The sequence below is a fragment of the Myotis yumanensis genome, unplaced genomic scaffold, assembly GCF_028538775.1.
Source record: "Myotis yumanensis isolate MYYU_CA2020_CCGP unplaced genomic scaffold, mMyoYum1.0.hap1 SCAF_7, whole genome shotgun sequence".
Classification (NCBI taxonomy): domain Eukaryota; kingdom Metazoa; phylum Chordata; class Mammalia; order Chiroptera; family Vespertilionidae; genus Myotis; species Myotis yumanensis.
In genome coordinates this window covers 25,650,203-25,677,743 of record NW_027223758.1, presented here as the reverse complement: position 1 = coordinate 25,677,743, position 27,541 = coordinate 25,650,203, and the positions used below count along the sequence as shown (strand labels likewise).

At 43.8% G+C, this 27,541-nt stretch overlaps 2 protein-coding genes across 2 annotated transcripts in view; one reads left to right on the top strand and one right to left on the bottom strand.

Moving 5' to 3' along the window:
* Positions 1–499: 499 nt before the first annotated feature.
* LAMP5 (lysosomal associated membrane protein family member 5) lies at positions 500–15,279 on the top strand. The gene is made up of 6 exons (XM_070421444.1): positions 500–1,115; positions 1,630–1,802; positions 2,175–2,306; positions 2,426–2,531; positions 3,830–4,018; positions 14,396–15,279. The coding sequence occupies exons 1-6, from the start codon at positions 1,052–1,054 to the stop codon at positions 14,572–14,574; spliced, it is 843 nt and encodes a 280-aa protein (XP_070277545.1). The 5' UTR covers positions 500–1,051; the 3' UTR covers positions 14,575–15,279.
* Positions 15,280–21,697: 6,418 nt separating this feature from the next.
* Positions 21,698–27,541, bottom strand: part of PAK5 (p21 (RAC1) activated kinase 5) — a 241,800-nt gene continuing 235,956 nt past the window's right edge. Inside the window, exons 9-10 of the mRNA XM_070419915.1 lie at positions 26,268–26,402; positions 21,698–23,896 (exon numbers count right to left, since the gene is read on the bottom strand). Coding sequence (XP_070276016.1) covers positions 23,741–23,896; positions 26,268–26,402 — 291 coding nt within the window. The 3' untranslated portion in view covers positions 21,698–23,740. The remainder of the gene's footprint in view (positions 23,897–26,267; positions 26,403–27,541) is intronic.

Genomic DNA, 27,541 nt, shown 5'->3' with positions numbered 1-27,541 from the left:
ACAATTGATGAGGACTGCATGTCTGTTGCTGAAATAACTGTATTCTGATTCTGATTTACAGGGAGAAAAAAGGTTAGCTCAGTAGTATTTCTTTTTCTGCCCCACTAGATGCTGAAGAGTCATATCAGTGTGTGTGTGTGTGTGTGTGTGTGTAGTTGTTTGTTTATGTAACTATGAAACATTACTGTCCTAAGAGACCCTAAGTAACCCTCCACAAACTTCAGAGTAAGTATTCTTCTTGGCAGAGTAAATACAATATAATGAATGAGGGTAAGTAAATGACCCTAGAGTTCAGAGTGCTCATGCAACCAGACAGCAGAACTCACAGGATGTAAGCCCTATGGATATGCTGCATTAACTGACAGCCTTGTTTGGGGAGGCATCAATTTAACTTTAAACCCATGAGCTCATTGCAAGCAGGGAAGAGAAGGAGATGTCTCCCAATGCAGGAAACGGTTGCCATAGCATTTTCCTTCCCTCTTACTGCCTACTCCTCCACTCCTAAAGCAGCAACAATTTGTGCTCTACTATTTTCTTTCAGGAGCCAGATGCATTTTCAGAAGCCAGGACTCCAGTGATGTGATTGCGATAGCTACACCACCTACTAACTGTTTTCGGTAAGGATATCAAATAAATCCATTAAGTTTCTCAGGACAGAATCCTCTTTGCGGATGGAACTGCCGAACAGGAAACAGGCTCAGAGAGAATTTCAACCCCCGCCCCCAGTCTCATTGGCCCTTTGCACAATCCAAGCCACAATCACTCCTGCAACACAACATATTCCTTTCAGCACTCGCAGCCCTGGACAGCTCCCTCGCCGCGCGGTTCATTCCCCTGCAGTGAGCAGAATCCTGTTCAGCCTGCACCGGTCCGGTGCGGCATCCGACACCAAGTCCTCCCCAGAGCTTGCAGAGCACGCGCTCCATCCCTCCTCCCTCTCGGCGCCCCCGCCACTGGCTCACCCCAGCTCACTCCAGACGCGACTTTAAGGGATTCCCTCTCGGACGGCCTCTGCTGCAGCACATCTGGCCTCATTCGCTGCAAGGCAACCATGGATCTCCGAGGAAGAGCCGTTCTCAGCTTGAATAGACTTCGAGTTCTCCTAATGCTGTTCCGTGAGTAACGTTTTGGCGATCGCGAGGGCCGAGTACATTCTTTGCAGAGAATAGGGCCAGCATAGTAAATAAAGTCCGTAGCTTAAGATGTGGCCCATAAATTTCACGTGGTATTTTAGAAGGGGGGGGGGGGGGTGAGGATAGGAGTGGAAGGAGGGGGCAGAGGGCTTCCCTGCTAGGAATTCCCCAGAGAGCCACACACACACCTGTATGCCATATCACAGAGAGTGCTGTACCGGCCTGTTCGTGGGGTCAGAGCATTGGTAAGAAAGATTTGGTTTAAAATCCCAAGATTAACAAAAAAGCCAGTATGGCTATAAATGAGTAAAGGCTTCATTTTTTATTTTATTTTTATTATTAATCAACAGCAATGGGCTTGAATTTGTTGGCACTAGGTTAGAGAAAAGGCTCGCAGGTCGCACAGCAGTCGTTGGGAACTTTGTCACCCCCGAGCCCGCAGACCAGGATCTCCAACCATGGAGCCTGGAACCCATAGGATTTTTCCCCCCCGCAGATACAATGGCTCGAGTCACGGCAGAACAAGAAGTGGAAAATCTCTCAGGCCTTTCCACTAACCCTGAAAAAGATATATTTGTGGTGCGGGAAAATGGGACGACCTGTCTCATGGCAGAGTTTGCAGCCAAATTTATTGTCCCTTATGATGTGTGGGCCAGCAATTATGTCGATGTAAGGAACCTTTTCCTTCCCAGCTTGCTCCTAGGGCTCCAGGGGCGAAGGGCACCCACCCTCAATGCCCTATGAAGGCCTGGGTCGCCTGCCTTGCCCCCTTGGTCCCTGCAGGCTGCTCCCGAATGCTGCATGGGGGTTCCGGCTTGTAACGCCTCCTGCTCGCTCTGCCTGCTTTGAAAGTAACCCCCTCTCTCTGCTTCCCTAACGGCGGGGTCTGCACGTAGAGCATCTAACCGCATGTTCCCAGACCTGGGATCACGCGCGCAAAGGAGAGCCCAGGCGTGCAACCTGGAGTATGGACGCGCCACCCTTTACAGCCCCCACTGGGGCCGGGCGCGCTGAGGGGGTGCGGGGCGTCTGTGTTCCCAGCTGATCACGGAACAGGCTGAAATCTCACTGACCCGGGGAGCTGAGGTGAAGGGCCGCTGTGGCCACAACGAGTCGGAGCTGCAGGTGTTCTGGGTGGATCGCGCGTACTCGCTCAAACTGCTGTTTGTAAAGGTAATTCGGAGCCCAGGGGGGCGCAGACTCTCCCGGGAGGGTGTGGGCAGGGGCCGCCCCTCAGTGTCTCCGCGCAGAAGCTGCAGGGGCCATTGATGCGCGCCTTCTCCGCTGGGCAGGAAGGTCACAACACCTCCAAGGGCCCCGAGGCGACGTGGAGGCTGAGCAAGGTCCAGTTTGTCTACGACTCCTCGGAGAAGACCCATTTTAAAGACGCAGTCACCGGTGAGTAGAGGTCAGCAGGGCTGGGGAGGGAGCCTGGGGGAGCGCGGACCCCGCAGAAGCACAGGCACGGAGGCCGAATTCCTCAGGAAATTCGGAAATGTTCTGGAAACAGATCCTGGCTTTGCGCTCCCAGGCGTGTTCTCCAGCGCAGAGAAAGAGCAAGCGCCAGTGGGTCCTCCTGACCTCAGGCCTGTACATGCGCGAGGAATCCGGGCTGAGGGCCAACCAGGCACCCCTGGCCTGATGCCAGATGAAAGTCTCCTCTGAGGGCCTGACCTCCCCTGGCTGCCTCGGGGCGACCCCTTAGGACCTGTCCTACAGAGGGGCGCAGGGAAGGACAAAGCTGCATAATGTTCTGCTCCCCGGTTTTCCTTCTCATGCGCTGAAACTTGAAGGGGGCAGTATGACTTTCCCGTCAGGATATGATGCCTTCGGTATCTTTTTGCGCAGGGCGGCAGGGCTCCCAGGCCCGTCTGCAGTCCTCGACTGAAGCCACCCGAGTGCATTCTGAACCGTGGCCTAATTTATGAGCTGTTTCTGCCCATCATTTTAACAACTCACCCAGATTCTCCAAAAATATCGTGGCCAGAGGAATGTCCATTCCTCAAGTAGCAAAGTTTGTACTTGCAGGCACTGTCAAAGACCACATTTAAATGTATTGATTGGTTTTCTCAGTTGTCTAATCTATTCATAATGAGGCCTTCGATCACCTGAGCACCTGGGCTGGGAAAAGATTTGTATTGATCACGTGAAGGAATATATATGTCATCTTTCCCTTCTCTCCCCCTTTATCATCACAGTAAAAAAAAAAGCATTTTTTTTTATGTTCATAAAAATTCACATTCAAGCATTTTCCCAGGGTGTCTGCCCAGGACACAAGAAATCCTGCTTTGTGAGGAAGATATTTTATTCTTTGGGGACCAGTATGAAATGTGGAAAACTGAGTCACTGTTCTGGGTCTTTGGGATCTGCGTTGTCAGGTTTTATAGAGTAAAAAGGGTTGGGTTTTTAGGTATCATGCTCCTTTTCTAAAAAGAAATTCCAAAAATTTCCCAAGTTCCAAATGAATGTTTATGGAGCTCCTGCTCATGAAGGAATAGGTGCATTTGTCTTTTGACACCACCTGATGCCGCAGGCAGAGCCCCAGCTCTGGCGAGGTGACACTGCCTGGCTGCACGGAGGGTTGGACAAGGTCTGGAGCTGACAGGCAAGAGCCATTTTCCTGGCTGGGGAGGTTAGGAGCCAGGAGGGTTCTGCCAGCCAGAGAGGCCTAACCATTGCTTTGGTCTTCCCTGCAGCTGGGAAGCACACAGCCAACTCACATCGCCTCTCTGCCTTGGTCACACCAGCCGGAAAGTCCTATGAGTGTCAGGCTCAGCAGACCATTTCACTAACCTCCAGCGATCCGCAGAAGACAGTCACCATGATCCTGTCTGCAGTCCACATCCAGCCCTTTGACATCATCTCTGATTTTGTCTTCAGTGAAGGTAAGTTGTGGGGGTGGTAATGGGAGGAGAAAGGGAGGAGGTAAGAGAAGGCTGGCATCAGGATGGATGTGGAAGGGGATCTGCCAAGGGTCCCAGGCTGCACTTGGCTTTCCTCTAGGCTGACATGACACTACTAGTATCTCCTTCTGTAATGTTTTTCTAAGGCTAAAGGCTGTAAACTGCATCATACCAACTTTCTTCAATGTCTCTTTCGTTTTTCTTCCCTCTCTCCCTTCCTCCTTCACTTCATTCTTCCCTCCCTTTCTTTAGTTCCTTATCTTTCCCTTCCTCCTTTTCTTTGCCAAAAGGGGAACCTTGGTAGGGAGAGAGGTAAGAAAATCAGCTTGAAAAAATATATACAATTTTGGTTTAAATCTTTCAACCCAAAAGCAGCTAAAAATCTCAGGTAGCTACCCAGAGAGCCATAGGTTAGAGAAGGGCCTTCGCTTCTGTGGCCTCAGTTTCTCCATGTTCTCTCAGACACTTCCAGCTATAGTTTCTACTACTATTAGTCCAAGATTATGTGTTTCTAGAATGCAATAGGTGTGTGTGTGTGTGTGTGTGCATGTGTGTGTGTGTGTGTGTGTGTGTGTAGGTTACATGGAGACCACAGAGAGAGAAATGTGAAGAACTGCCTCCATCCAGCACTCACTGTGTGGGAGGGATACCCACAAGGCTCCAGAAAGGCCTGGGTCCCAGACCTGCTCACTCTGGGTTGTAGAGGAAATGTGCTTCTCAGTCTGTGTTAGTTCCTGAGAGGGCATCTCGCAGGTCCAGGGCATCTCCATTCTCCTGGTTCTCCCAGCAGAGGCAGGGCATGAAGAGAGCTCACCTTTATGCAATTTGTCCAAGTCTAGCCACAAGTTACACTGGGCAAATGTAGGGCAAGTGAAGTCTTCAATTCATTTGTTCTCTCTCTCTTGTCTGGGGGAGGTTGTTAAAGACAGGTACATATTCTGTTGACTCCTTGTGGTTAAAAAATGGGGAGAGATTCTGATTGCTTTATGGATGACTTTTTTGGGGCTGGGGCTCCCCAGGCGAATACAGTTATTCCAATGTTCAGGATATTAGGGAGTCCCCATCTGTGTCACACACAAACCACTGTCATTTCCCAAGGAATCCAGTTTTGATAAAATGCACCTCCCACTCAAACCAAACTAAATAGATCCACCCCCCGCCCCACATACACACATACCACCACATGATCATTTAGAAGGCATTTGAGAATTCCTATGTTCTTGAGAGAAGGGCCTGCTTCTTTTTCATCCTTGTATGGTTAGCACCTAATACAGTGCTTGGCACATTGCAGATGCCCAGCTAACTTTGGCTGAATTGATATTCTGAAGCTGTGCGCTCAATTAATAGAGACTTCCAAATGCCTCCATGCCAGGCAAGTCAGAATCTAATTGATTTAGTAAAGCAGCACCACACTTAACGGTCCTCACAGAAGGATGGCCTATTTCATTTCATGTATTTTCTTCAAAATTGAAACTAAACTCTGAGTGCAGACCTTAGTGTGTTTTTTTTTAAAAAAAATCTGTTTGATTACAGAGTTATTTATACCTGTAATAATGTCTGTTTTAAACTGAAAATATTAAACATAATTAAATGTAATTGGATTTGTGATTATTGATGATCAGGAATTTATTATGAAAATATTGGATTGTGCAGTATCAGTCCCAGGCTCCCTAACATAGATGCTTTTGAGTTTATATGGGTCCTTTCAATAGTCTTTATTGCCTTTTGTTTTTTTTCTGGTCAGCTGTTCTTAGGCACTTCATTACTTCTTGGTACTACTGGTGCTGTAGTTGCTGCTTTTACTAGTTTCTTGTCAAAACCTTGCCCTAACCCACTCTGGGCTAATTCTAAGTTGTTGCTTATTATCATCCGTGCACTGAGAAATCAAATCTCAGTTCAGATTTTTAGAATTGTGTACAATGTCAGAGTAAATGAATTCTGAATAAGGACCAGAGCTACTTTCCTCAAAACTGCTGAAGTTCATGGCATGGACTTAATGACATCTTTTGTTTGAAAAGCAGTTTCTTATTCACTTCCAGTTCCTAGATGGGCGTGACAGTCTTGGAGTGTTTGTACCTAAGCCCATGTAACTTCCTAAATGCAGATATATTAAGCACAAGAAAATTGCACCTGTCTCACCAGGCTTCTCTGGGTAATAATTAGGATGTCCCCTTCTGTATGGTGCCCTGGGGTTTAAGCCTTGTAGCTTAGGGAGCAGACAAGCCCCATTCAGAGTCACTTACTGGATCGATGTGCCTTTGTATGGTAAGGGCTCTTTTGTTCCTGGCTCCTCCTTGCCAGAGCCTCTCAGGCCATTTTATTCGATTTTGTAAGACACCATTTTATTTGGTCCCCATTCCCCAGAATAGACCCTCAGGAGGCCCTGGCCATGTTGTGGATGGCTGTGTGAGTGTGAATGGAGCGTGCCTGTGTGTGTTTGTGAGTGTGTGTGTGTGTGTGTGTGTGTGGGAGGGGTTATCTGGTCATATATCTGTATGCTCACTGCAGGGTGTGTACATGCAGTTGGTCATGTGTGCGCAGGACCCACAGCATCAGGGTTTCCAATGAAGAACCTCTTCCCTGTGTAAGGGGGCATACCTGGCAGCCTGCAGTTTCACACTTGCCTGCTTAGACTGAGAAAAACAAGGAAGGAAGGGTCAGTGAAGTGGATTAGTGGACACTCGCAGAGGCTTCTCTCAGCCCAAATGTGGGTTGACATCTTTATCACACAAATCCCTTTGGAGCACTGAGCTTGGTTACTACACCAATCCCCAGCGAAAGTCTCTGAGCCCAGCAGGGTCTACAGCTGCAGTGCACACACGAATCTGCTGCAAGGTGCACAGCTGCGGTGATCTTGCTAGCATGCAGAGTCTGGCTCAGTAGGTCTGGGGCAGGGCCCATGGTGCTCCATTTCTAGACAACCCCTACTCCCCCCACCCCCCATCCCCCACCATGCTCCAGGCCTGTGAAGTACTATGGAAAATATACGACCATGGGAGGCAGTAACACACAAGCTTTACTGGTGCTTGGGCATGGTTGCATGAGAAGGGAAGCTCCTCACAGCATGAGACTGACCAGAGGGAGGTACCTAAGGACCACCATCCAGAGGGGGAGGAGTATTGAAGAGGGGGTTACCATGCCTAGGTGATGTCTGTCACTGGGTAGCACAGTGAGGAGTCTCTGGGTCGGAGAGCTCTGAGGGGCAGCGAAGAGGCTCCAAGCCATATAGCTACAAGGCCCTAGCTTATCAATGGGTAACAGCTGTTGGTTGAGGTTTATTATGCGAAGCAGGTAGGCTCTAAATGGCTAAAAATCTGCTTGTTTGGGCTGTTTTAAAAAGAATTGGATGTGTAAAAATTTGAATTTGGCACCAGCAGGTTTTTCAGCTAATGGATCTCAATCTTCAGTGGGGAAATAAACCACCCAGGGGCCGATATGCGGCAGCCACATTGACTCATTTCCATAACAAATACACTTCGTGTGCCATCTACCTCCCAGCAGTTCAAGGCACCCCTGTTGTTCAGTTGGGGTGGATTAATTTGTCCTCCCACAGTTAATTCCTTGTGTGTCCCTTTGAGGGCCCCAGGAGATTCCCGTATGTGATGGGGTGGGGGATGCGGCACTGGGAGGGGACGATCAGCCTGAGCATTGTAATGGCTTGAACTAAAGGCAACTTTCATGCATAATGACAGAAGAAACATAATGCAACACAAAGGGTACTTCTATTCCTCTTTATTAAAAATTCAGGTTTCATTTACACGGTACCCCATATAGGCTGGTTCCTTTTTAATTCTCTTTTGAGGAGAAAAAAAAACAAGCAAACCAACCCGTGAAGAAGGTACTGAGACACCCCCCCTCCCCTCTTTTACAGTGGAGAAACTGAGGCTGGGAGAAGTGAAATTATTGGTGAAGGCTGCACTCCGACTGGCTGCTGGGGCTGGGGCCAGAACCTGCCTTTGGGTATCAGGTCCTGTGCTCTTAGCCTCTGAGAGCCTCTGCTGCTTCTGCTCAGCAACTATAGCCAGCATGTGGAGGCAGGAGGCACCTTTAGGAAGGTCACCGGGTACCTTGGACTCATGAGCTCTTTGTCGTTGCTGCTAATGACATGAATGGGAGATGCCACCTGGTCTGTATTTTACCCAGAGCTATGGGAAAAACAACTTGTGTTCTAGTGGAAATGAACGAGCCTTACCTTTCTCTGTATGCCACCCCCAGTAGGTGCCCCATGGCTAGCTGCCATGCCACCAACCCACCGAGGGTTTGCTGATGCTCATCCCGGGGGATGTGTGGCACCTCCCAGTCAAGAAACAGGTCACCCTGGGTAGTTGCTCCTCAGGGCCTCCTGTATAAGCATCTGAGAGATAATTCTGTTATTATAGTAACACTACTGAGAACTGCACTGAAGGTTGGAATATGGAGCCCGATGTAGGGCCACGTTGCTGGTCTTAGTGTTCCTGGCACTGTACTGGGGCCCAGTGCTTTAGTGTGGGTTCCCCAGAAGCAGATCCTGAGGGAGTGTGTAAGGACAAGTGTTTTACTTAGGAGGTGGTTCTGGAAAGCACTGGCAGGGGATTGGGGAAGTGAGATAGGAAGGCAAGGCAGCTGCACAGGTCCATCAGTGAGCAGATTACTACTGTGGGCACGTGGGGTCACGCTGCTGGAACCTCTGGGAGAGGCTATAGGACCCACTTCATGTATTCCACCTGAGCTGGGAGGGGAAGGGGAAGTAAGGAAGGGGGCCAGCATTTACGTGCCAACTCCCACGCACTCCATTGGGGTAAAACACAGATTAGGTGGCATCTCCCAATCATGCTGTTAGGAATTCTAGAAGCCATGATAAAAACTCACGAATTCAGCGTGCCAACAATCTCTCCAATGACTGCTGGGGTGGAGGGGCAGGCATTGACTCGGGGTCATCTAACTGCCTGGTAGTCAAAACCTGTGGGAATGTGTGGCAATGGTGAATGCCAAGGGGACAAGACATGGTCCGTGTCTGCTATACCTTATTACTGGGAGATATAAACTTCCCCTGGCCTGGGGGAGCTTACAGGCTGGTGGGATAGAGTTTACACATATCCTTCTTGTGCTTGCCCTATTCCTGACACACAGAGGCATAATTAGTATTTAAGATTTCCTTCTATTATAAATGAAGGTGACAACCCACAGTAGTATCAGTAATTCCTGTGACATTGTCACAAATAGATATCGTATTTTCATCTCACATTAGTTTGTACAGATCTTGCAAATAATTATGCTTCTCACTACTTTGTAAATCACAGCCAGCATACACGTGTATTAACAAAAAGTACCTATAGTATTGTCTTTCCAATTATTTAAAAATATGTTGATAGCTGCATTTCAGTGTAATCTGTTTCCTGTAAAACCTTAAATGTTTTATTTTTATGCATTTATAAGCATTATTCTAAGAAGGGTGTTACAGTTTCATCAAACTAGTACAAAAAATGATTACAACCTATGGTCATCCATGGTCTAAATATATTAAATGGAAAATTCCATTTAGTAGGTCATGGCCAGCACTGTTTATTTATTTTATTTGTTTTTTTTATTGATTTCAGAGAGGAAAGGAGAGGGAGAGATAGAAACACGAGTGATGAGAGAGAATCATTGATCAGCTGCCTCCCGCATGCCCCCTACTGGGGAACAAACCCCCCAATCGAGGCATATGCCCTGACCAGGAATCAACCTGTGACCTCCTGGTTCATAGGTCAATGCTCAACCACTGAGCCACGCTGGCTGGGTGCCAGGACTGTTTTAAATAAAAGAGAATAGAATAGGGTATAAAATTATTTGAAGCACAAAGTAAGGATAACTATTGTTTTGTAAAATTCCGGTTTTAGTTATATATATATATATATATATATATATATATATATATATATACATCTGTTTTGACTTGTAATATAAAATTTTTTCCCTATGGGTTAGAGGCAGTTTGAAAACACTGGCTGAAGCCTAAAAGGGAAATGGGAATCCTTTATGGGTTCACAATCTCTCATCTAAAATCTTTGACAATTTTCAGAATATTGTAGATTTTAGGAAAACAGATACTGTGATTTTGCTTTCCACAATTTCAGTTACCTATGGTCAACCATGGTCTAAATATATAAATGGAAAATTCCAGAAATAAACAATTCATAAGTTTTAAATTGTGCAATGCTCTGAGCAGCATGGTGAACTATCTTGCTTTCCTACTTTATCTCACCTGGTCTGTGAATCAGCCCTTTGTCCAACATATCTACATTATCTGCCATTAGTCATTTAGTAGCTGTTCAGGTTATCACATTGACTATTTCATATCACAGAGCCCTGTGTTCAAGTCACCCTTATAGCCCACATCTTTCACCTCACTTCACCTCATCACTTGGTCATTGTATCATCTACATCATCACATGAAGAAGGGTGAGTATATTATAATAAGGTATTTTGAAAGGAGACCACATTCACATAACCTTTAGTACAGTATATTGTTATAATTGTTCTATTTTTAGTTATTGTGGTTAATCTCTTACTATGCCTAATTTATAAATCAGTTTATTATAGGTATGTCTTTAGAGGGGAAAAAACATTATCCTATATAGTAAAAGGCTAATATGCAAATTGTTTCCTAGACCAGAAGTTTGACTGGGAGTTTGACCAAGGGACAGGGCCGGCCCACCAACTTCCCGCGGCCTCTTCTCCTGGCCAGCCCAGCCTGATCAGCCCCAATCTGGCTGGCTGGACCCCACCCATACATGAATTGGTGCACCAGGCCTCCAGTATATATATTCCAAGACCCTCAGTGAATGTCTAAAATTGTGGAGAATATATATATCATATCCCCATGTATAAGAGAGACTATTGTATTAAGAAGACCCCAGACTCTGATTGCGGTCCCCTGTAATCAAATATATTAACATATCTGTATCTTGCAATGAAAAATGTGAATATTCACACTAGGTAGGATGAATGAGAATCATGAGCAGGCCAATGGTAACTCAAGTCAGGTTTTGCTGCCAAATGAGTGATAACAAAGTACTTTTGGTTTCCAGAACTTTGTGGGTTTTGGAATGGTGGATAAGGGATAGCAGGCTCAGGAATTCCCCTTTATTTGACCTCTTAGTGGAAGGGGATGGGTAAGGATGGGGGGATTCAGTATTTTTCATGACACTTTTTGACATCCTCTTATTTTCCCATGATTATTTTTGAAATGTCCATAGTTTAATACTCCCTTTAGAAACCACTTCCTGTGCTGTGTTTAGTTCATATTTTTTTTTCCCTAACGCAACAAAAAACTTTGTTAAGAAATAAAACACAGCCTGGCTGGTGTGGCTCAGTGGTTTACTATTGACCCATGAATCAGGAGGTCATGGTTTGATTCCAAGTCAGGGCACATGCCCTGGTTGGGGGCTCAGTCTCCAGTGGGGGGCATGCAGGAGGCAGCTGATCAATGATTCTTATCATTGATGTTTCTAGCCCTCTTGTCCTCTCCCTGAAATAAAATTTTAAAAAAAGAAAAGAAAAACAAAAAACACAATAGTAATTTAATTTGGCAATGTATTCATGCCAAAATACATTGTGCTTTTCTCCTCTGGAAAAAATATGGGATATAAAATGTTATTTCTCATATCTACACCAAAGTTATTATCTATTTAATAATAATATATCTGGCACTACGATTCTGACACCAAATCCAATATTAGTGTTTTTTTCCCCAACCAATTTTTTTCCCAAGCAATTTTCTGACACTAACTGGGAGTCCTACAATTCCACTCAATTCTGACATGATCCACCTGGAGATACGATCAGATCCCACAGGTTAAGAACTCAGCCCTACAAGACTACCCCCTCCCCACTTCAGACAGCAATCTGACCAACCTGCTATATATTGGAGGTTTCCTCCTTCTCCTCAGGTCTGATTAGTTTGTTAGAGTGGCTCTCAGAACTCTATTAGATCATCCATTTATCAAAGGTCAGGGCACGTGCCCTCTCTGAGTGTGCCATTCTCCCTACATATCCTTGTGTCCACCAACTAGAAGCTCTGTAAACCAGTCCTTTTGGGATTTTACTGAGGTATCATTGCAGAGGCAGGACTGATTATATCACTGGCAATTGGTGATTGAACTCAATCGCTAGGGCAGCGGTTCTCAACCTGTGGGTCGCGACCCCTTTGGTGGTCGAACGACCCTTTCACAGGCGTTGCCTAAGACCATCCTGCATATCAGATATTTACATTACGATTCATATCAGTAGCAACATTACAGTTATGAAGTAGCAATGAAAATAATTTTATGGTTGGGTCCCAACATGAGGAACTGTATTTAAAGGGCCAGAAGGTTGAAAACCACTGCTCTAGGGCCTCTCCCCTCCCAGAAATCAGGGTTTGGGGTCCAAAAGTTTCAACACTTTAATCACAGGACTGGTTCTCCTGGCAACCAGCGCCCCTCCCCCCCCCCGCCCCCATCCTTAGGTGACTGAGGGACCTTCCCAAAGTCCCCTTATTAATATAAACCCAGGTGTGGTTGAAGGGGGTTTGTTATGAATATCAAAGTATGAATTTGTGGCCAGCACATGGAAATTGAGCAAACCCCATAATTTGTGTTAACATAACATGAACAACAGTGTGTTTTAGTGAGGAAAACAACCTTTGTTGTTAACAAAATCCCTACTCCAGGGATTCCATTTCTGTTCATTGTTCTCTTCAAAGATAAAATAGGATTGTTATGGAGATTAAATGAGACAATCTTTGTACTTAGGACTGAAAATTAATTTAGGAACCAGGCATGTTAAGTATGAACTTTTAGAAAACTGTATATTTGCCTGTGATTTTCCAGATTCTTTTTATTGGTCTCGGGTGAGTTGAGAGGGAGGACTGTATCAACAGGGATTCTGGAGCATCCTGGCACATAGTAGTTGCGCAATAAGCACTCACTGGGTCATTTTTACTTAAGAACTTGGTCTTTATAAACAGATATCTAAAGCCTGTTTTATCCAGTTGTGGCTCATAAGTTTGGTGAAAGGCCAGTCATTACCCACAGGGAGCAAAGGAGCTCAAGTAAACATGTACTGTTTGCTAGGAATGCACTTCTGGTCACCTCTACTAAGTATCTGACCACCAGGTTTCCCCAAAATTGCTTTTCTGGTTCTACGTGAAGATGGAGACCTGGGGCTATGAAAGTTTTGAATTTTAAGAGAGTAAGATTGAATCACCCTGTGTGCTGGTAACATTTTCTTTCTTGATCTAGGTGCTGGTTACATGGGGTATTCATTTGTGAAAATTCACTAAGCTCTGCACTTTCTTTTGAAAATTTAGTATATTTACATATATTCAAATGCACAAATCTAAAGTATTTATCCCAATGCATTTTTATTTTTTGATTTTTTAAAATATATTTTATTGATTTTTTACAGAGAGGAAGGGAGAGGGATAGAGAGTTAGAAACATCGATGAGAGAGAAACATCAATCAGCTGCCTTCTGCACACCCCCAACTGGGGATTTGCCTGCAACCAAGGTACATGCCCTTGACCGGAATCGAACCTGGGACCTTTCAGTCTGCAGGCCGACGCTCTATCCACTGAGCCAAACCAGTTAGGGCAATCCAATGCATTTTTATCTGTACTTGCAACCAGGTGACTCTCACCTAGATCAAGATAGAGAATATTTCCATCACATCTGAAAGTTCCCTTGTGCCCTGTTTGCCAGATATAAGCACTTTTATTATTTTAATCACCATAGATTAGTTTTACCTGTTCTTAATGTCATATAAATGGCATCACACAATATGTACTCTTTTGTGTCTGAAAGGTTTCTTGGTCTTAATTAGAAACCATTAAACAGTTTTACAAAGTGTTTGTACCATTTTCCACCAATGATGTATGAGAGTTCCAATTGCTTCATATAGTTGCCAACACTTGGTACTTTCAGACTTTTTAAAGCTGTATATTTGTGTACAATTCTCTATGTGTACATTATACTTCAAGAAAAAGTTATACAATCAAACCAATAATAAAAATGATAGTGGTTGTTTCTGACACTCTGAAAATTGAAAAATTCATCTGAATATTGTTGACATTGCCCAGAATTCAATAACTGAATGTTGCCTTATTTAATTGGTGTATTTTTATTTTATATTATGCAAAAATATTGTGATTCAGCCTTAGGGTTGGTTGGAGAAATATTGTTTCTGAAAACACACGCACACACACACACACACACACACACACACACACACCACAGGGCTTCCCAAAGTTTCCTTGAAGGAGATTTTCATCTCCATTGCCTTTAAATTTTGGTCGGAGGATGTATGATTTAGTGCCTTTGGACAGGAGCTCACTGCTTTTCTTCTTCTTTCCCATTTCAGAGCATAAATGCCAGGTGGATGAACAGGAACAGTTGGAAGAAACCTTGCCCCTGATTTTGGGGCTCATCTTGGGTCTCGTCATTGTGGTAACGCTGGTGATTTACCACATCCACCACAAAATGACTGCCAACCAGGTGCAGATCCCTAGGGACCGGTCCCAATATAAACACATGGGCTAGGGGCCATCAAGCAGGCACCCCCAAACCCCTGTGCCCCACCTGGATCAGATAGAGACACAAAAGCACTTCACCACCTTGTACATGGGATACACCAACATAGCTACAATCTGGCAGTCCTGGGTATCCCAGGCTTGCTTGGCCAGCGTCCATGCTTAAACCCAGGGATGGAGGGATTCTTTTGGATGCAGGAGGTGAGTGGCAGTTGTTCTCTCTATGCTGGGGAATGGGAATAGAGGGGGTCAGCCAGCTTTCGTGCTCATGGTGGCTTGGCTTTGACTCTTGAAGGAGCAACACATAAAAGTCAGAGGGGTATCTGGCCCCAAACTTTACAGATTGGAAAGACACTCCCTTTGGGAGGACACCCCTTTAGGTTCAGAGGAATGGGGGTGCTTTGGTCCCTTGAACACAGCTGGCTTACCCTACACAATTGTCAATGCACTCGAAATACAACCTCATGCTCCCTGCGGCAAGACCCCTGAAAGTGACCCATGCTTCTGGCTGGCATTCTGCATGTCTAGTGATTGTCTTGGGAATGTTCCACTGCTACTTGCACCCAGTGACTTCGCAGCACAAGCACCTGGTCAATGCCACTCTGCAGAGCTGTTTGGACTTCACAGTGTGCCAGGTCCAACTAAGGGGACCTGAAGAATCAATCAATCCATGTGAGTTTGTTTTTCAGAATGAATTAAAACACTACAGTCTAAAGTTTGGCTGCTTTCTTGAAAGAAGAAAACAAACCTAAAATGGTTTCTTTGGCATCCAGAGGAGGGAGGGCAATGATGAAGACAGGGTATTCATTTCTGCAGGAGGAAAAGCAAAGGATGGGCAGGAGGCATCGGAGGGGATGTGGGCCTTTCCAAGTGGCAGGACATGAATTTCTTTGGCAATTATACATCGTTTAATGATGGCATCTCTTAACAATTGGTCTGATATTGCCTCTGACGCTTCTTGGTCTTGAGTTTGGTATTTCACTTTGGATAAAAAGCTGGACTGGCCCAGCTGGGTGTGGCTCAGCAGTTGAGCATTGACCCAGAAACCAAGAGGTCACCAGTACAATTCCTGCTCAGGGCACATGCCCAGGTTGCTGGCTCAATCCCCAGTAGAGGATGTGCAGGAGGTAATCGATTGATGATTCTCTATCATCATTGATGTTTCTATCTCTCTCTCCCTCTCCCTTCCTCTCTGAAATCAATAAAAAAACAACAACATTAAAAAGAGGGTCTGAAATTGGTAGCCTAGGTGGAGTTTTATTTGAAGTAAAATGTAATTTATTGAGACATCATTATTTGAATTTCCCTCATTTCCTAAATAATCATTTTTCAGAAGATCTAAGTGGGGGAAGAAGAAGTCTATCTTCTGATGTTAGGGTGGACATCCCCACCCCCATGCAGTCTCCACCACTTAAGAGGCAGCACGAGCCCATCCCCTCCAGCCTTCAACTGCTGGCAGTAGTGCATCCTTAGAAGTCCAGGATCCCAGCAAATCTTGATAAACATCAGCCAATTGCTGTTGTTCCCCATGTGTTTGCTGCTCTTTCAACCTCAGTCTTTCCCTCTGAATCAACTTTCTTCAGTGTCTGTCTGGTACCAGTGAGGAAAAAGCCCCAATTTCTCATAAAAGTTGCACATTTCACAGGGAAAAGGAGCTGCCTTTGATGCGTGTGAACATCTCCCCACGGGTTACTCCATTCTGCTATCATCTGTGATCATCTTACCCCCTGGCCCAAACTTGACAAGCCCTTTCCTTTTTAGCATCCCATGTATTTTTTTTTTTTTTTACAAACTTCATTATTTAATGGAACCATCCAAGGATTTGGGGACAAATGGACCCTTAGATATACCAATAAGTTAACCTTAATTTCTGTAACCCCTTCAGAAAAACTTTTAGAAATTTGAGCCATACATCTGAAAATTCCACATTTACTTTCACAACAGTAAATTTGTGTTGTTTTTTAAAATTTACTTTCACAAAACATAGGAATCATTTAATCATTTATTCAACCGTTTTTGAGTACCCACTGAGTGAGTGCAGGGTAAGTGTTGGGTATACAGTAGTAAACTTGACAACTTAGAGTCTATAGTGGAGGATTGACAAGAAAACAACACGCAGGTCATTCTAAAAAGAACACAGTGCCCTGGCTCTTTTCAAAAAGTTGTCATGTGGCCACATCCCTGTGTCTAAGCTGACTAATTAAATCTTTCTAGGATCCCAATTTATCATTTTATTTTGTTTTTATTGATTTCAGAGAGAGGGAGAGAGGGATAGAGACATCAATGATGAGAGAGAATCATTGATGGGCTGCCTCCTGCACACCCCCTACTGGGGATCAAGCCCACAACTGGGGCATGTGCCCTGGCTGAGAATAAACAGTGACCTCCTGGCTCATGGGTCCATGCTCAACCACTGAGCAACACCAGCCAGGCTAGGATCCAAATATCTTAAATCTCAAACTTAAGACTGATTTTTCCACCTGCAACATGCAGTATGCATAAAAGCCGTAGTGCTATGACTATCACATCGTATTTTTGTAGCTAGCTGTATACGATGAGGTCTCAGGTTCAGCCTAATTTCTTTGCTCCTCACTTTATTTCTCTCAGCCATGTCTTCCTCTTCATTATCAATTTAACAAAATTGGTGTGGGAGGCTGCTGTTTGGGCAGGGGTAGTGATCTCTGGGCAGGAAGGCCAGGAGTCCAGAGGCACTGAATCAACCCCCACGTCTCAGTCCTGGGCTCCTTTCATGGCCGGAGTCACTGTTTTGCATTTCACAGCTGCTACTATACCAGGAACAAGCTGAGGCTGTAGCTCCTCTCTCTGTGTTGCTCCCCAAGCTCAGAGATGAGAGAAAACAAACAGACAAACCACAAATGCTCAATAATCCCTTTAACCGTCATTATTCATTTTTTACTGGAGTTTTAAAAACAAATGCCTCTGGGCACAAAAGGATATTGGGTCAGGTTGCTGGTCTGCCAGCCTGGAAAAACCTGGCTGGAGGAACCTTATGCAGGTTCTATTGGGGAGCATGAGTTTCATTGAAATTCTGAGTGAGGTTCTTTGCAGGGTTCCCCTATATTTGGGAAATAGCTCCCTGGAAGCTTTCTCAGGGGCCAGAGGAGACTTTGTTCTCCAGTCTAAACTATGACCACTGTCATCTAGCCAATTGCCCAATGTTTCCATGAACAAAGAGGTGGCAAAGCCGCGTGGGTGTGGGAGGCAGCGGAGAAAGGTGGAGAATGGGAAGGGAGGTGGTGGGGATGAGCTGCAGCATCGGGTGGAGGCAGCCTGCTGTGTGGGTGCACGGGGGTGTTTTACCTGGAGGTCATCCAGGCTGGCATTGGGCACAAACACTTCCCGGGAGGAAACACCTCAGAAAGAGGCAGACACAGCTTTATGTCAGTGTTAAAGTGCAGTTTGCAAGCAGCCTGCGTCAGCATCATCCCAGGGACCACCGAAAAAGAAACATCAGTTCTAGGACATCATCCCAGACTGAGAATCTCTGGAGTTTATTACCCTCTCAGGTAATTTTGTATAACAATATAAAAACTGGTTAATGCTCGGCCTGTGTGGCTCAGGGGTTGACTGTCGCTCTATGAACCAGGAGGTCACGGTTTGATTCCCAGTCAAAGCACATGCCCAGTTGTGGGCTCGATCCCCAGTGGGGGGCATGCAGAAGGCAGCCAATCTCTCTCTCCCTTTCTCTCTGAAATCAATAAAAATATATTTTTTAAAAATCCTTTGCTATTAGCCAAATTATTGGGCTTCTCTGTGCTCATATTCTCATCAGATAATAGAGCTCATATGCCCATGGCTACAAAGTTATTTGCAGATTCATGATAGTGCATTAAGTCCCTTGCCTGGTGCACTGGAAATGCTCCATAAAAGGTATTATTGATGAAATTTTCCTAGCATAATTCTTAACACATCTATTCCAACTTTACCTTCCATACAAGCTCAAGAAAGACCCAATGGGACTAGTGCAAGGGTTTTTAATCTGGTATCCACAGTTTTCTGTGTCAGTTTATTTTGATTTTAGAATGTTTATGTGCAGGGATTTCTCCCCACCCCCAGCCAGAAAACTACTTAGGTGGAGAAGTCCATGCACTTGGATGGGAAAAAATTACACCTTTGGTTTTTACTAACCTCCTATAAAAGGTAGCATTCCCTCAGTTCTGAACACAAGCACCAAACCACTGTAGAATACACAGAAATCATTACATTACATTGGTTGGTGATATCTCAAAGTCATTTTTACTCCTTACTTTGAAATTATGGTAGATCTTCCCAAGATATTGTTATTTAATGCTTGATAACCATAACATTAAAACATTTTGATCATTGTACTTTAATTGGTTTCCTTTGTAAGCTCTTGTGTTTTACTTGATGCATTGAAAACCATTTTCTTAGAATGGTCCATAGGCTTCAGACAGGCAAGAAGGTCTAGGGTGGGAATTAGGCTCAGAGCTCCAGGCCTATTGGCTGCCTCAGTTGTCATTTAAAGTGACCATACCTTTCAGGTTGCCTGCTGGGACAGACTCACAAAGGTTCATATCACAAATGAGATAACAAGTATTTGCTAGTACTGAGCATGTGCTTTCTAGACCCTGGTATGGGTGCTAGGGACACATCAGTGAACAAATTAGGTAAACATCCCTGCCTGCATGGAACCGAAATGTGTGTGTGTGTGTGTGTGTGTGTGTGTGTGTTCAGGTATTATGATGAATGCTGGGAGCCTTGGTTAGTGCATTTAAGATGGATCATATAAGCCCTTGAAGTCCTTTCTAGCTTTACATTTTATTAAATGCTGACAATGATGAGGCATGATTTTTAAAACATTTGCTACCTGAGCAAACTTCAAGATAAGGAACAGCTTTTCTTAGAAAGCAGTACATTTTGATCCAGAAATCAGTAATTCTCCTTTTCTTGAGTCCTCTTTTTGTCCTTCACCAAGTTTGTTTATGTAGGAGATGTTGTTAGGGTCCCACCTCAGCCCTTCCTGAAAGTCACTGGTAACGGTTTCTGTATATACCCACGGCTTCCCATGCCTCCCCCTCTTCATTAGAGGGAGCAAACTGCCAGGTACAGGTCGAGATGGAAGCTCTGGGAGTTGAGGCTGTAGGAGCACCTCTCAGCCAATGAGGGATGGGAGATGGTGGACAAATATCCAGCATGTCTCTCCAGCAGGTCTCCAGTGGGAGCCCCAGTCACCCGTTGTGGTAACCCATTCATTAAAACATTTTTCCCCCCAAATTTCCCTCTCCTCTTTGTGATTTCTCCACTCTGCCATGATGAGTGAGCTTCTTGGGATCATCTCCCAAATAAATTATTTGTGTCAAAATCTTTGGTTCTCTTTTTGGCAGAACTTACATTAAGGTGATATATTAATTTGAGTGGAAATACAACTCCAGAATGCACACATTTTCAGGCTCAAGTTGACCAACTTCACTGCACAATTTCAATTTGTACGATGTTATGTCACTTTCACAGATGCTTCTGCTTGTACATTTTGTACCTACTTAAGAACAAACCTATTTTTTCTCTGGAATCACATTACATTTCTTTGATGACACAGTACTCTTTTTTGAAAAACCAGTTTGAGCAAGGAGTCTGACTGAACTCCTTGAGTTCTTAACTTCATGGAATAATTTTATTTTTCCAGTAATTTCTATTAAGTGTGTTCTTCCCAGTGGGTAATGAGTAACAACCATAACTCATGATTCTGTCTAATCCATTAAAAAATCATTTCATACCTGGCCAGCATGGCTCAGTGGTTGAGCATTGACCTATGAACCAGGAGATCATGGTCCGGGCACATGCCAGGGTTGCAGGCTCAATTTTCAGTGGGGGGAAGGGGAGTATGTTGGAGGCAGCCAATTGATGATTCTCTCTCATCATTGATGTGTCTCTCTCCCTCTCTGAAATCAATAAAAATATATTTTAAAAAATAATTTCATTCTAATTTAAAATAAATCCCCTCTCCTTTGCTTGGGCTAAACTTGTATCAGAAAAAGATAAGGAGGTAGCAGTGGATAGGTAGGGGCAGGAAACAGGATATGTGCTCTTATTATCCTTTCTTCTTTCCAAGTCCCTTCTCCAAATCATGGGGTCTCATACTAACACATGGCTTAAAATTATAGGGAGCAGTTGGGAGCAGAAGGAAGGTTCTGGTAACCCATCTGGTTTCTTTGGAGATGCTGTTGGAAGAAGAGAAGATGCGTGCATCTCATTTGTGTCAGCCTGAAACCTCTGTCATTTAGAGTGGTCTTGATGAAGATGGTGCATGTAGTTTTTAGAATCAGGTTCAGCTCTACCCTGATGCCTTCACCCTGCAGAAAAGCAGCCATACCTCCCTTTAGTTCCCTCCATGGTGTATGCCTCCAATGCATTATCTAGGTTGGGCATCCCAATGCTTAGCTAAATGGGTTGCCATGTTCCCTGTTCCTTTTCCATGGCCCATCACCACCAAAGGAAGCTGATGTCTCCTTCCATGCCCTGTAATGGTTTTGGGGACCTGCCTGGGGAAGGTTACCTCCATCTTTCTCTTCCCTGGAATACAACAACCTTTCCCATCATGCTACCTCAAGCTGTTCCCTGAGGGTTTTCACCTTCTGAAGTTTCTAGTTGAGAAATCAACTCTTTATAGACAAGTGTCCCTCTCAACTTCATGGTTTAAATATTAATGTCTCCTTTGTCACCCAATCAAGAAGGGGAGGGGGGGACCCCCTTTCAGGCTATTAGAGACCTCTCACCACACCTTCTTTAATGCAAAAAAATCTCCTCTTTATGTGTTGTTGTTGTTGTTGTTGTTGGTAAAAGCCTTCAGATCAGTTCAGCATCTTTGGAACAGGGAAATGAAGTGGGTGTCTTTAGCTATGAATCTGGCTTTCCTTGAACTTGGCTTCAAGAATTTAATAATTATTTTTCCTCAATAGTGGTATCTACAACATAGTTTTACATTCTTTGTAACCTCTGGGGATGGGAATATTTGTCTTTGGCTTATGTCATCATGATGTTACACATAACTTTATACCAACTCAGTTGCATTCCCCAAGATCATAATGAAACCATTCTTGATTACTCAAGAAAACAAACGTGGGAAAATCAGTAGTTTCTAATAACAATGCGAAAAAAGGCAAACATTTATTTTTATTTGCAAGTGCAGTTTCTGCCAATAGTTAGTGCTCACAAAACCTTAAGCTACAGTAGCTTTCGGTAAACCCAACGAGTAGTTTAAAAAATACCCAGTGATAAGAAAATTACAGAAAAATTTCCAATACACTGTCAAAATGTTTGGAATCCAAAATCCACTATTTTCTGCAATTGTTTTAATATTTGTCCTGGTTAAAAAAGAGATTTTCTTTTTCTTTTCTTTCTACTACATAGTCCTGCCTAAATTAATACAATATGTCCCATGAATTTTTAGGGCTGCCATTTTCTGAATTTAGATTGTTTTTATTCTTACATATTTATATTAATATCTTAATATTTTACATAAAACATTGACTTTTGAGTTTTATGAAATAAAATTACAGATTCTATTTATGATTAGGCATTTTCAGTTTTGGGGAAGACTGAAAATCTAATCAGTAGAAAGTCATTTTATGCCTTTTTTCCCTTTTAACTATAATAAATAATTAGCAACCTATTAATTACAAAAAAATCTTAATTATGCTTAGAGCAACCAGAGCATTTTCACAAATTTAAATTCGTATTTGTTACAGTATGTGAAGTCATTAAGAAAAGCCTCTGGTTTTCCGGTTTGGTAACAAATGGCTTTTGTCTGATGCATAATTAATGGAAACTAATGATGACTATGTAGCTCTTTCAGAGTTTTAAAGGCAAATCTACATTGGCCTACAATTAACATGCAAATTCATCCAACAAGCAACACAAAATGTAGTAGTCATTCATTGCTATCAACATTTGAGGAGACCTAGTCAGCAGCACAACTCTCCTATGTCAGAAACACATTATAACATGGTCACCACTGGAGTCAGGTCCCACCCTTCCTAATTCACCCTCTAGAGTCAGTTCAACTTCCAGCACGATACATGAACAACAGCAATCAACACTGCGGTACGAAGGTAAATGCAGACAAGAGTTTGGTGTGCTAGCATACAGAGTTTTAAACAGTGACAAACGAAACCAAACATCCTGCCCTGTTCTAGCTCCTTTCCCTTTGTGAGACTGGAAATCTCACGGCCTTACTGAAACCTTCAACATGGGGGTCCCAGTCAATGATCCTAGCACGGAAATTGTTCCTTGAAAGGGAAATTTGCCCACAAGGGGACGTCATACTCATTTGAGACAGGACACAGGGGGAAATACCCGCTGGGCAAACACTGGTTTGTGACTAACAGCCTTAAAGGGAAATGTGATTTTTCCAAACATTTAGCTTTATCCCAAAGAGTAGTTTGGTGGTCTCCTGTGGCTCAAATCTTATTATTTTTGGTTGGATAAATGAAATGCGCACCACCATCACCATCACTCTTAGTGCTTCTTCCATCACATAAGACACTTGTTAAGATAAGAAAGATATTCTACTAAAGCTGACGGTGATTGAGAGTCATTCAATATTCAAAGTTCCTAAGAATCGTTGGTTCTCTGAAAGGGATAAAAAAGTAGGAAAGGCTTTGTTCAAACTCTTGCTAGTAAACAAGTATTACTTCAACTGATACAATGGCTACGCGACATCAAAGTACTATAAATTATCAAAACTATCGTACAGAAAAATTACAAATTCATTGCAAAATACATTACACTGCTACCATTAAGAAAAAAGTGCTTTTTGTTTTCCTTCCTTTTTTTTTTTTTTGCCAGAAAAGTATTCTTTCAATATAGAAAATCCTATGTGTTACCCTGCATGTGGCTAGGATGTGTCATAACAGAGTTTGTACTGAATCCTTCTGATTTGCTGGATGAAGGGCTGAAAAATATAATGATGACTTATGAAAGCCGTGTTCCCAATGAGCATGCCAGCTGTCAGTGGAGAGATGCTGATTAAGACACAAGAAGATGCCCTGGTCTGTTAAACCCTGCTGGTCATCACACTGTCCCACCGATCAGCTGGTTAGAATGCACAGGCCTTTGCATGTTCTGTGGTTGCCTCATGTTCTCCTGAATTATTTTCATGTCCTCCTCTGGCTTTGTCGCCTGTATGGATCCTCTGCTCAGTGATGCCTGTACTGTCTCATGAGGGGAACGATGCAAGAAGGCGGACCTGCCAGTTTCAAGAACGGATGTCCAAGGAGTTCCTGGGCTGTGGCTCTCTGAGAGGGCTCCCTCACCAGCATCAGGTCCAGGAATCCCCGGAGCACAGAAGAAACCTGTGAAAACAGTGACACCATCCTGAGGGCTGACACAGAGAGCCCACCCACTTCCCCTGAAGTGGTTTCCCAGCGAATTCCCAGAAAAATCATCAAATTCCAGAAAATCAGCTTGAGGAGAAAGATGTTGTGGAAGCAAAAGCAGGTATTACCATTATTAACACATGATGTTTTCCTTACCTTCTTCATGTTTGAAATAATAGGAATGAATGGCAATGCAATGAAGAATGACAATTTATTTACTAAATAAAAATATAACAGTAAGAGTGGCAACAGCAGCTGTTATAAGTGCTTACTATGTGCAGCGCTGGTCATACTTGTTGGATAAAGTTGGTATAAACACGGACTAGTTTTATTTTTCTAACAACTACAACCATCAGGTCTTTGTGAAATCCCCTTTTGTGAAGAGAAAAAAGTTCCTGCAAGGATATTTCTCGAGGATAGCATTTTTCCCCTTGAGTTTCTTTCCATTTAATTTTGAGGAATAGCTTACATACATTCAAGTGCGTAAACATTAAGTATATATTTCAGAGTGTAGTTTTTTTAAACATATATTTACACCTATTTACTCTCCATCTCGATACAAATACAGAACATTGCTCATTTTAGGAGGGTACCGTGGGCTCCTTTCCCATCAATACCCATTTCCCTGCAGAGGCTCACCACCATCCCGACCTCCAATCGCACGAATTAATTTCACCTGCATTTGTCCTTTACAGAAATGGAGTCATATAGTTATAGACTGTCAACTTTTCTGTCTGGCTTCTTTCATTCTTCATTGTGTCTGTGAGACTCATCCCTGTGCAGCAAAAGTCCTATCCTTCTCATTGCCGTCTGGTATTCACACACCACATATTATGTATCCATTTGGGAAACGGCCTGGGGCAGTTTCCAGGTTTTGACCAGTTGGACTACAGCTGCTCTTGTACTTGAATTTGGAAAACATCATACTCATTTATAGTGGGTGTGGGGCTATTTTGATGCCATACTATTTTAACCACATTTCATTATTTAAACTTAGCCCAATGCATGAAGAGTTTCAACCTCCTGTTCAATTCAGCCTCCTTTTTTTTTCTTTCTTTTTGCCTGGTCCTCACAACCTATATGAGTAATTCCATTGAGGCTCCTCCCTAAGATTTAGGGGAGAAGGAAGAGGAAATGCTATCATTACAAACCAGTCTTCTAATCTCCCTACAAGGCAGCTCCATCCCCCCCACCCCCTCTTTTTGCTGTGAGGGAGATGGGAGGGGAAGTGCCTGTGGGGCCAGTGTTTAGAGTACTGGTGCTGTGGAATGACCCTCTCAGAAAGCCCTGCCCCCAGTGGTGGCCACCTCAGTGATGGTTCTTCAACTTAGCATCATTTTTCCTGAGCGTGGCCCTACTTGGAAAACAGAAAAGACTACATCATCCCTTGACCATGTCCTTCATTGCCCTGCATGGTATAGCCCTGCCTACCTCTCTGACACTATCCTTTCTCTTTGCTCACTTTCTCAGCATATAAGCTTTCCATCTCGGCTTGGGACTTTGCACTTGTCTCTCTGCCTGGGACATGTTTCTCCCAGGCCTTTGCTTGGTTTGCTCCTTCTTTCCAATTTGGGTGATCCCTCCCCAGAAAGGGCTGCTTTCACTCTTTTTTTTTTTTTTTTTAATATATTTTATTGATTTTTTACAGAGAGGAAGGGAGAGAGATAGAGAGTTAGAAACATCAATGAGAGAGAAACATCGATCAGCTGCCTCCTGCACACCTCCCACTGGGGATGTGCCCGCAACCCAGGTACATGCCCTTGACCGGAATCGAACCTGGGACCTTTCAGTCCGTAGGCCGACGCTCTATCCACTGAGCCAAACCGGTTCTGGCTGCTTTCACTCTTTAACCTAAACGAGCTCCCAGTGCCCTCACCTGCACACTCCATCACATCACAGTGCTTTACTTGCTTCATGGCATGTACCAATCTCTGAAATTATTTTGTTCATCCATTTGTTTGTATATAGTTTATCTGGCTTCCCAACTAGAATGCAAGCTCTATGAGAGTCAGGACATCTGGGGTTGTGCACTGTGATATCCCCAGCAATTAGAACAGTCCCCGGCATGTAGCTGGAGCTCAAGGAGGGACTATTGAGTTTCCTCTTCTAGCCAATCCCATGAGAGAGGAGCCAACCTTGCCCCATTTTACAAATGAACTTCAGAGATGGGGAAGCTGAATCCCTTGGCTAGTGAGTGAACAGGGAGAGCAGATATTTGAATCCAAGTGACTCTAATGGAAAGTCCCTGCCCATACTCCTCAAGGTGATGTGCCAGTCTTTACAACGTCAGGGAGACTGATAAAGCCAAGAAAGATTTTGAACTTCAGCAACAGATGCCGCCTCTCACCTTGTGTAGGTCCTTCACTCGAGGAGGTAAACTGTCCCGGATCCTCCGCATTGCCTGCAGGGGAGGCTCGTTGAAGTAGGGGGGCTCGCCATCAATCATTTCTATCACCATGATCCCCAGAGACCAGATGTCCACCTGTTAGGCACAACCCACTGGTTATTTCAGGCAAGGAGAACGTATTGCAATGTTGGATGTGTCCAGGGAACCAAATAGATTTATATTTATTCATAAATTAATGTGGTTTTTAAAAAATATATTTTTTATTGATTTCAGAGAGGAAGGGATAGGGAGAGAGAGATAGAAACATCAATGATGAGAGAGAATCATTGATCAGCTGTCTCCTGCATGCCCCACACTAGGGATTGAGCCGCAGCCTGGGCCTGTGCCTTGAACAGGAATCTAACTGTGACCTCCTGGGTCATAGGTCAACGCTCAACCACTGCCCAGGCTATGTGTTTTTTTACAATATTCCAACATTTCCAACACAGACTCACTGGCTGAATCACTGAGTTACCAAGTATTTGCTAATGGACTTCATTTGTTGTTTTTTTTCCTTTATTGATTAAGATATTACAAATGTGTCCTTATTCCCCCATTGTCCCCCATCCTCCCACTCATGCCCTCATCCCCCAGTGTCTGTATCCATTGCTTATGCTTGTATGCATGCATACAAGTCCTTTGTTTGATCTCTCCCCCTTAGCCTCACCCTCCCATGCTTTTCAGATTCAGTGAAGACTTTGATAATTAGGTACACATGAGTGTCCTAACATTCTGAGGCTTTGAACTTTATTTCTTTACCCTGTTGACTTTGGTGGTTAACTGTCTATCAGGGCAGGCAAGAAGAACATGCAAAGTTTTGTTTTGAACAAAGAGCAGAAAGTAACATTTAAACTGTAAAAAAAAATAAGGATTTTGGACATATTCATAACAAACTGCAAAAAAGCTACATTGCACAACACAATATATTCTGATTCTTGTATTGATTTGATTTTAAAAAATAGTTCTCCCCCACACATACACTTTGGGGCTCTTTCTTTTGAGTCTTATCATTTTGAAGCAGCAGGCACAAAACCCTGTTTTATAAAACCATTTTCAGGAAATGGAGAAAAGAAAAGGAGGCTATGACAAGCAATTCTTTCTGAGTAAAGAATGGGGAGCCAGGACAATGGGAAGCCCTAGCTGTATCATAAATCCCTGTTACAGTCTCATTACACCACTTATCAGTGAGCTGCATTCTTGTTTTAACCTTTGCAGTGACCTTCAATGAGAATTTA

Excerpts from the sequence above, each read along its gene's own strand:
- LAMP5 (XM_070421444.1), top strand. The coding sequence starts at position 1,052 with ATGGATCTCCGAGGAAGAGCCGTTCTCAGCTTGAATAGACTTCGAGTT. Across the intron at positions 1,116-1,629 it reads AGTTCTCCTAATGCTGTTCC|ATACAATGGCTCGAGTCACG; the intron begins GTGAGTAACGTT and ends TCCCCCCCGCAG. Across the intron at positions 1,803-2,174 it reads GGGCCAGCAATTATGTCGAT|CTGATCACGGAACAGGCTGA; the intron begins GTAAGGAACCTT and ends CTGTGTTCCCAG.